At 30.0% G+C, this 10603-nt stretch overlaps 1 protein-coding gene across 4 annotated transcripts; it reads right to left on the reverse strand.

The window, feature by feature from the left end:
• Nucleotides 1-334: 334 nt before the first annotated feature.
• LOC110628835 lies at nucleotides 335-5831 on the reverse strand. Of its 4 annotated transcripts, none has more exons than XR_006348076.1 (5): nucleotides 4738-5831; nucleotides 1896-2192; nucleotides 1581-1768; nucleotides 1429-1493; nucleotides 335-696 (listed from the first exon to the last, which is right to left on the reverse strand). XR_006348076.1 is itself a non-coding variant. In XM_043949111.1 (3 exons), the coding sequence occupies exons 1-3, from the start codon at nucleotides 5593-5595 to the stop codon at nucleotides 1658-1660; spliced, it is 1503 nt and encodes a 500-aa protein (XP_043805046.1). In that variant the 5' UTR covers nucleotides 5596-5826; the 3' UTR covers nucleotides 1142-1657. The 4 variants fall into 4 exon arrangements, 1 of the variants encoding a protein (XP_043805046.1); XR_006348074.1 differs by having other exon boundaries at nucleotides 1896-2429; nucleotides 4738-5826; XR_006348075.1 differs by lacking the exon at nucleotides 1429-1493 and having other exon boundaries at nucleotides 1896-2429; nucleotides 4738-5826.
• Between the last annotated feature and the right edge of the window lie 4772 nt (nucleotides 5832-10603).

A 10603-nucleotide genomic window follows, 5' to 3' on the forward strand; every position in this document is an offset into this window, starting at 1 on the left:
TTAAATTAATTTATATAAATATATTATTATTGTAATATAAACAATAAAAAATAAAGCATTTAATTTTTTTTAAAAACAAACCAAAATATGCCAGCAGGAATTTGCTGAAACTTTGAATTTTTAAAGCCTGTTGCGGTAAACTTTAAATCAATAAAGTTTGCACAATAACTTTGTTGATTTAATTAAAAAAAAAAAAAAGAAAAAGAATGTCTGTCTGACAGATAAGCGATAGGTGGAAAATTTAACTGTCACATAAGCGATTAGACCCTTCTTTAATAATGTTATGTCAAAGTAGGTGAAAGCCGAAGCAAACGTGCTTCCATAGCCAAACCCATAAAAGAAAGTAAACTTCTCATTATAAAAGGAAGAGAGAATTAATTACTTTACAAATAAGCATTACAAGTATAACCCTTTAATATGGATCAAGTTTAAATTGGAACACTTACAATTTCAAATCCCGAATGAGAGGAAAAACCAAAACCTCTATTTTCGTGAAGTTTGTTGGAAACTAGTTAATTTCCAAGCTCAACAGAAGGCGGTAATCCGGGTTCCCACCCATTGCAGCTTGGAAAAGAGCTAGGAAAACAGAGCAGATGAAGCACTTGATGATTCAAAATACGAAGTGATGATGAGCATTAACCAACATCAAAAGCTTCTCCAACATCCCAAAATCAAATCAATTTTCCTATCAAAATCCTGTGATCAAAACAAACATAAATGGCAGAACATCAGAAAGCAAGGTGCACAAGAAGAAACCATTTAAGAAGCAAAGCCAGTTCTAAGAATATTCAACTTCACCTCTCTGTTAATTTATCAATCTCAGTTTAAGATCGAAACCAAAAAATAAAATATAAAATAAAAATAACATTCCAGCCTGCAGTCTTAATAATTTATATTGAATTAGAAGGTTTATGAAAGCCAATATAAGCAAGAATTGAGGTGGAAATCAAAGTTTGTGACATGATGGAATTCAGAAGTGAGTTTAAACAAGAAAAAAAGTGCAGGCTGCAAATAGGAAAATAAAAGATTTAGACTTCACACTTAAACTTCATTAGGCATTAGAATCAAGGTTCCATGGGCATCACATTTAGAACTGAATTGCATCACATAACTCAAAATTTTCGTATTCATTTTTTTATTCAAAAAAAAACCCTCAAAAATAACAATACAAATAGTTATTATAGACATAAAAAGTAATCCTAAACCTTGAAGGATTTAGACATCAAACTAGTAATCTTTAACCATTTCCCAACGGTAATTCTTAACTAACAAGGACTCTAAAAGACACAAATTTTAGATATTTCCTTTAGAGAAAAAAAAAAAACTGAAATTACAAACCAATAACTACTAAATTTAAATATACATATATAGTACTATAATTTCCCCAATAAAAGCTAATAAAACTGAACTATAATCTTAAGCTCTTACTATGAATTTTCTTGAATTCCTTGGCCACATCAAGTCGCCACTTACAAGTCAATCTTCCCAAACAACTACAAGATGAAGAAAATGAATGAGAAGAAACCAGGGAGAAGGAAATGGAGAGAATCCAAGACCATTCTTAAGTAAGGAGACTTTACCAAGGATCAAACTTTCAAACTCCGAGAGCATTATCTGTAATGGAATTTCTGTACAGCAGTCACTCCCACAAGAAAGACTAGAAAAGCATAGAAATTAATTCATCAGCGCCACAATGCCTAATGCTAATGACCATGGATTCATTAAATGACGGAGAAATGTCACAACACTGTCGACGCAGAACCTTAATCTGAAAATAGAAAGAAAATATCAATTAAAAGCTGACAATAACAAAAACATCTAAAACTTCAAACACAAAATGAGAAAATTGCCAAACTTATTTCAATTCAAGATATTCAAACCAATCAAGTTAATACCTGTCCAATATCAGGTTCTAGTTTCTGAGAAAATACTCTGACACGCTCCAGATTCTTTATAGCTTTAGCTCTGGAGCAATCACCAATATTGTGCTTGGTATAAGTGCTCCACATACCACCAAAACCGGATATAATGTTTTCCATAAAAAAGACAAGAGGTCTTTTACATGGATTCCTATGATATTCTCTCATATTAAACATATAATGACTGGATTCAATTTTGGCACTTCTCCTCCATGGTCTAAAAGTCCTCTGTAGAGAAAGGATATCAGGAAGAAGTTCATTGCCTTCAAACACCTGAACAGAATAACCCCATGCAACTGAAACAGTCAATGAACTTTTACTGTCATAGCAGACTATTTGCTGCAAGATCCTGGCAGGATCAAGATTAGCAGCTTCAAAAAGGTGTCCTGCAGCTTGAGCCCTGCTCATATTAGGAAAAAGAGGGTCTGCAGCATCTAAATGATGAAGAGACACCAAAGGTGCCAAAGGATGTGCAGACAGCAAGCCAAACAAATTACCCCGCATATCAACCTGTTAGAATTTTTTCTAGGTGAGTCATAATTCCATCTCCCAAAAATCCAAACTAATCACATTCTATGAATAAAGGCCGATCTAAAATGAAAGTATCTCATTATAATGACATTTGATCATGCCATTCAGCTCAATCAAATCTGAACTCAAGTCAGCTAGACAAGCTGACAACCTCAAATCTTCTAATCAAGTTAGTAAATCAAGATTATAACTAGCCAAATCAGTCGCAATGAAGCAAATTATCATATCAAATAATTACAAAAAAAGCCTAGCAACACACACACACACACATATATATATGTATATGTATGTATGTATGTATGTATGTATTCTAAAAGAATAAGAAACAAAACATGAGAAATACTCAAAAACTAAAATAAATAAAACAAAATAAAATAATAATATGTGAAACTCTAGCAATTAGAAGTTCAGAGTCGCAGGACCAAAACATGCTTTGGTCAACAAAATGCTCAAGTAGGAGTCCCAACATACAGCTACTTGATAGATTGATAACAACTAGCAAGGAGTCTAGAATCTAGGAAATTAGGCTCAAAACAAATAGAAGGGCATGAGCTGAAAGAAAGAGAGAGAAGGAAAGATTCCAGAAATACACAGCTGGAGGAGGTTAGCAAAAAAATGAATCAATTAGAGAAAAATGTTGTGGTGTTGCCATCTGGAGATACCAACAGAAAGGGATTTAAATCTATTATATGTAAAGGCTATTCTCATCGGGCATGCTTGTTCTTTTTTTTTTTTTTGCTTTCGGCTATTGCTTGGACAAGCTGTGCTAGCACGGAAAGTGTTTTCCTGGGGGTTGCTTGTCAACCATTTTCTCCTTGCTTCTTTCTTTATATTTCAGAATACTCATTGTAGTTGAAACGGTGAATGTAATAGGAGGCCTTCTGCCATTATTACAGCATTACAAGTCTCAGTTTTCTGTTACAAATTCTCTATTTACATTTCAAATGGTTCCTAACTCTATCATACATGGTAACATTGTCTCAATGACTCAATAGTACCCTTCCTAAAACACCTAGTTGGAAGAACCAGAATTGGTACAAGTAACACCACCTAATAATAAAGGGCAAGAAAATATTAAAAGAATACAGATTTAATCAAATAACAAGTGGTTGATAAACAAATATCAGATTTTTTCAGCAAGGCCCATGCACATATCATCAAATATCCAATACCATTTCATATGATCTTCCATTTGTCCATACAAACAACAAACTTTGGGGCTGCTGCCTCCCTCCCCCTCCACCCCACAACAACAGAAGGGGCAGGAAAAAAAGATGAGATTGAGGTTCATTCATAGTTATTATTGTGTGGACTAATGTTGGGCTCCCCAGCCTAGCCTAAAAATTTTTCTTTTTCTATTGTCCAAGTCCATTTGTTCTTCATAATATTATCTTGACCTATTTCATGACTCAAACTCATAACTAATAAGCATTTCAGCCCATCAAAATAATATATCATAATTGAATATGCTTATATATACACCCTTAAAAACCTAAAAGCTCAAGAACACAAGACTCAAGTAACAATTAACATAAAATTAAGGAGAATTTTTTTGCTCCCGCTGAAGGCTAGCAGTAACTTCTCTGCATTTTGCTCAACTATTTCCCATCCATCCTTTAATACTGTCCTCTATTTTTTTTTTTTAATTTTCCCATTTTCTTCCATAATTAAATTTGATAATTTCATTTATAGGTTTTTGTAAGCTTTGATATAGATGGAAAGGTTAATGAAATTTTGTATTGATTTTTTAACCACTTGTGTTTTCTTCTTGTGATTATATGCGTTTTGAATTGTGAAATCATGAGTTCCCATAAAATCTTAAGTTACTACTTTTGTATTTGTGTTTGAACCGTGAACTAATAAAACTTCAAGTTAGTAAAATTAAGAAGTTAATGTGGGGTGCACAAAAATATAAAAGCTACTATTTCAAATCCAATTGAAAGTCATCACTCATTTTTTCAGAAGAGAAAAAACTTCACTTCCTAACATCAATTTCTGACTCCCCTCCTAACCATATCATGGCTTCGAAAGCATGACAGCATCGGTATAGATGCACAGTAACATATCAAATGAATTTGAATAAAACTGAACACCGATATATAACAAAATTCAGCCCAAAAATAAGAAACATTGACAAAATGATACATATATCTTCTATGAGATTACGAGTTTAATATTGGTTGAAGCACAATCAATAAAAAAAAAAAAAATCAATTCACCTTACAAAAGGTTGATCACTGAAACCAGCAATAACTCATACAAAATAGATGAAAGATCAAGGCAATACCTGATGGAACCCAGGTTCATGAGTCAATCCAACACCCAACTCTGACAGGCACGAGAAAACCCTGGCATCACTTCCGTACAAATGGGCATATCGCACCAAACACGAGTCCAACACCCTAGCCAAAACCCTGCCCAGTGAGTAACTTATCGCGAAACCTCCACCCCCGAAGGCCATATCAAATGAATGCTTCAAATTCTGCTCATAACTTTCTGAATTGCTCCCTATATAATACCATTGATTATGATCATACTTGGACACCGTTTCTACCAAATTTTCCACGAAAAATACAGTATCATCGTCACCGAACACAAACCACCGCACATTCGTTTGATTGAGGTCCACCGCCTCCTTTACCACTCGCGCCACTCGAATTGCCGACCTCAGACCGCCCTTGAAGGTGTAGGGGAAACGAGAGGTGTCTTTCGATAAGATCACGGGAGGAAGGGTGGGATCCACCGAGAGGGATGCGTTAACATCGAGGAAAGCAAACGCGCGAGTAGAGTTGCGATTGTACCAGAGCCGGAGGTAGGAAGCGCGGAGAGGAAAGGAGGATGCGGATGAGGCAATTGAGAAGAGGAGATGACTACGCGTGGTGGGACTCGAACTTAAATCTCCGACAGGGGCGGCGCGTTCAACGGAAGATGGCGGAGGCGGAGCGCGAAAGAGGAGGTGTATGATTAAGAGGAGGGAGAAAACTAATAGAATATCTTTGAGACGTGAGGGGCGTAGAATCAGAGCCTTGCTTGTAGTGTTAGTGGTACTGGTAGTGGTGGTGGTGCGGAAGGAGGGCATGGCGGTGGCGGAGCTGGAGCTTTTACGAGAGCGACTATTGAGAAATGAGAAAGGTTTACTTTGCATCTCTGGACTCTGGGTACCTATCGTTGGGGTTAAAACGGCATCGTTGCTATGGCCATCGGTGTGTAGCACCAGAGAGAAGACTCCTTGCACCGGAGTCGCATTGTTGCGTTGGCCAGAAAAAGTAAGAACTGGCTGTGGGCCAGTCCAGGTATCTAGAAGTAGAACTCATTCGTTGTCGCTCGGTCAGACGATATAGCTTTTTCGGCGTCTGAGCTGTCAGGGAGAAACTTCACGTGATCGGTAATAATTTCTCCTAGAGTTTCTAGTAGCTTAATCTTTGTACTTGTAATAATTATTTCAAAATATATTTTAAAAATACATATTTAGTAAATAGATTAAAAATACTTTTTAATCTATTTATTTCCAATTAAATAAGATTTTATTTCATTAATCCTTATTAAATATATTATTAAAGTTTACTTAATCATTAAATATATTTCCTCTTTAAAAAAAATTACTTCAATAATATAGCTTTTATATTTTAAAGAATAAATTTTATTTTGTTTTCCTAATATCACATTGCTAAATTAAATAACTCATCTTGCCAAATCATTTTTAAAATTAATAAATTTTATTTAATCATAACCAATCAAGGGAAAATCCTGAAAGAAGCTCAAGGAAAACAACAATGGGAAAGGGAAGAAAACAACTACAAACATATCGGAAAACATTATCCCCAACCAACCTCACCCAACTCTAACCAAGCCAACAGCTCGAATACCAACAATAAAAAAGTAAAATCAAAGATAAAAAAAAGTGTCATGACATTTTCAGTCTAATTTAATTATAAAATAAATTTATAAAAGTGTTTTGTAATCCAACAACAAAATTCTCTTACAAACTCAAACATTAATTGATCAAAGAACGTTGACAAGCAGCCCATGCAACCAGAATTCCACACTACATAGAAAATCCTAAAAATAAACACCATGCAATCACACCCTCATTCATATACAAGCAAAACTAAATAAAAATCAATCGAGAGTTTACTAAGGGAAAATCACCACAGACAAGGGCAAGTCCTTTTCGCTTAGAAAACTCCTATACAATCTATCTGTGGCTCATTATTTTTTCCCTTTTTAAAATCACTCAAGAGATTAAAGAATAAACAACAAAAATACATGAATGAATAAATATATTTTTTAAAATAAAAAATCAAGTAATTAGTTTCATTAGAATATAGGTACTAAATAACTTTTTTATATATAAAACAGAAAAAATTGAAGTAAAATTATGAAAATTTATTTTGAAGCTTTTTAAATAATGGCCTAACATTAAATATAGGCTTAACTATATTAATAAGCCAATTTTTTTCAAATTAATTTTAAAGAAAGAGAAGGAAGCTGGGGTTTGGGTGGGGATGTAATCGAATTCGATTAAAAATTAATTTTAAATTATTTAAATTTATTTAAAATTAATTATTATTATTTAAATAAAATCTGAATTTCTTTAATTTTATATATTTTAATTAATAATTTATATAAAAATATTTTTTATTAATAATTTTTAGTTAAAAAATTTAATATTTTTTAAAAATATTTGAATTTTATTTTTTTAAAAAATAAAAAATTTATAAATATTATCGTAAAATATATATTTTTATATTAAATTAATTATTTATATAAATAATTTTGGATATGGATTCCTTATAAATAAAATCTAAATTCATAATGTATATTATTTTTTAAATTTCAATTTAAATTTGTTTTATTAGAGTTGTATCAAATTAGATATCCAAAAATACTCGATCTATTATCATTTTTAAGTATATAGTTTAAAGTTATAAATTAGTATTATTTTAAATGATTAGGAACTTTTCAATTAAAATCAACCACTAAGATTTGATTGCATTTAGTGTACAATTAAAAAAAGAAAAGTAAAAAGAAGAAAACAAACCTAGGTTCTTATAAGCATCAGATTGTGAGCAAATTTTCAAATAATGTGAAAATGAAAAAATATTTTCAAAAATATACAGAATTCGAAAATATTTTCAGATTCTGTATATCAACGGACCGTGTTCGGCAGTTATACTGTCGAATACTGTTGTTCGACACCCATGGTGTCAAACAAAGAAGAGTTTAACACCATAGGTGTCGAACTAATCTTGTTCGGCACTCATAGTGCCGAACAAGTTCATCCGTGCCACGGGAGCAGTGTAATCTGCTCCTGTGGCCGCTAGCTTGGCGGAAAGAAATATTCGCCACTTAAAATGGCGAACATTTTTACTTGTGTGGGTGGCGAACACGCACAGAAAACTAAGCCTCATCAGGAATCCCTAACGAGGTCTTGAAGAAAATTGTTCACTTATAGTGGCGAATCTTTTCTTACATATCACCTGCGTGCATGCAAGGCCACGTGCGTGCATGCATGCGTGGATGTAGGGCCGTACCAGCTTTTTGGCACTATAAGTGTCGAAGCGCTTTCTTTCTTAAAATAATTTTAAAATAAAAAAATAGAATTATTTTATTAAATTAATTTTTTAATAAAAAAATAAAACGTATTAAATATTTTCAAAAATTAAAATATTGTATTTTTAAATAACTATTAAATTTTATTATCTCTTAATTTATATTTACTTTAAAAATATTAAATTTTATTTTTAACGGTATAATAAATTTTAATTTTTTAAAAATAAAAAAAATATATATAATATTTTAATAATAAATGAATTTTTCATAGACTATTTAAATTTAGAAAATATTTTAATTTTAAAATATATAAATTTACTAGATAATAGATTAGATAATTTAAATTTAAATATTATAATAATAATATTATTAAATATTATTAAAAGTTGATTTTATAATAGAATTAGAAATGAGTTATTAATTGATTGATGGTTAAAAAATATATAATTTTAAATATAAAAAATAAATTTAATATTAATATATTATAATTAATATCAATAAATAAATTTTAATTTAGTATAATATTTTATTAACTTTTATAAATTTTTTAAATACATACTTATTTTATATATTTTATTTTCATTTATAAGGCACATGCAATTCCTGTAGTATCACATGCATGCATGTGGCAGAAATGTTCGCTACTTTAAGTAACGAACATTTCTTTCTGCCAAACTAGCGATCAAGGGAGCAGATGAGCTTGTTCGGCACTATAAGTGCCGAACAAGTTTAGTTCGACACCTATGGTGTCGAACTCTTTTTTGTTTGGCACCATGGGTGTCGAACAACAGTGTTCGGCGCACGATCCTGCATATTTTTGAAAGTATTTTTCCATTTTCGCATGATTTAAAAAATTGCTCTCAGATTACCACTATGCCACATTCTTCTTTTGGTGCAATTTTTAAAATTCAAATCATAGATATGCAGTGCGGTTTGATTAAATTAATCTTTTAATTTTTAAAATTGAATCGAATCAATTTAATTAATTTTTTAAAAAATTAAAATTAAATTAAATCAATTTTTTAATAAATTGAGCTAATATTGTAATTTAGTTTGATTAGGTTGATTATTTCGATTTGAAAGAAATCCTCTTCACCTCTAGTGAGCGCAATGACGACTTCTTGCTAGTTATCATTCCTGCAGCCCAAAGAACCAAAAATTGCTTCCTCTTCGGCCCTTAGGATTGCCAAGGAATTTGATGGAGAAGGTACGTGACTAGCATATGCTATTTTTTCTATAAATATGTAAAAATTATTATTTAATTTTTATAATATGAAAAATTTACTAATTACTCTATTTATTTTAAAAAATATATTAAAATATTTTTAATATTTTAAAAATGTATTAATTAATTTTTTTCTTAATTTTATTGTTAAATATTTTATTATTTAATTCCTATAGTTTTGAATATTAGTCATTATCTAAGATTTTTAAAAGATTTATTAATTAATTCCTCTATATGAGAAATATTTTAAATTTTTTATAATATTTAATATTTAAAACTAATAGAATAACTAATTAGTAGATTTTTTAAAATATTAGAAACGTTTTAATATATTTTATAAAATCGAAAGATCAACTACTAAATTTTGCTATGTTATAGGAAATAAGATTTTTTTCTATAAATATTTTTGCTAATTTAAATTGTTGGAAGATTTCCACAAACAATGTTTGGTTCAAATCAAAAAAATTAATCAAACTAAATTAATTTTGAAATTCAGTTTGATTTTTATTCATTTTGATTTGGTTTTTAATTTTAAAAATTTCAATTATTTCGGTTCGATTTTAATGAGAAAAAATTAAAAAATCGAATCAAACTGATTAGTGATAATAATATATTATTTTTGATAATATGGAGAAAAAATCATGTTAAAATATTTCAATTAAATTTTAAAATATTAAAAATAAAATATAAAAAATAAAATTTTTATTAAAAATTTCAACCGATAAAATCAAATCAAATCATATCAATTCGATTCAAATTAGTTTTTGCTCAAAATGAATTCAGTTTTTACAAATATTAAAATATTAATTTTAGATTTATTCAGTTAAGTTTTGAAGCCGATACACATCCCTACTTCGCAAGTCTAATCTTGATCAAGTTTGACCTATAAATTATGCATCTCCCTTATCATGCGCCACATCTTTCCCTTCCCTTCTTATGTCTCCTTAGCGTTCCTTTCATTCTTCCTTCATTTCTTTCTTACTTTTTCTTTTGTTGCATAATTTTTTAAGTGAATAAAGAAAATGTCTTTTCATGTTGGTGTTAGTACTAGTAAGGCTTGTATTATCCGGTTCAAATTAAAAAAATCGATTGAATTGAATTAATTTAAAATTTTAGTTTGATTCTTTTATTTTTTTTATTTGATTTGATTTTAATAAAAAAATTAATAAAATCAAACCAAGCCGATTAGTAAATAATAGTATATTATTTTCTATAATGTAGAGAGATTATAAGCAAATTTAAAATATTTGAATTAAATTTTAAAATATTAAAAATAAAATATAAAAAGTCGGTTAAAATATTTTACACATCAAATCTAACAAAACTGAATAAAAATCAAATTTTTATTTAAAATTGAACTAGTAGATACCAGAAC

This window comes from Manihot esculenta, chromosome 12 (genome assembly GCF_001659605.2).
Source record: "Manihot esculenta cultivar AM560-2 chromosome 12, M.esculenta_v8, whole genome shotgun sequence".
Classification (NCBI taxonomy): Eukaryota; Viridiplantae; Streptophyta; class Magnoliopsida; order Malpighiales; family Euphorbiaceae; genus Manihot; species Manihot esculenta.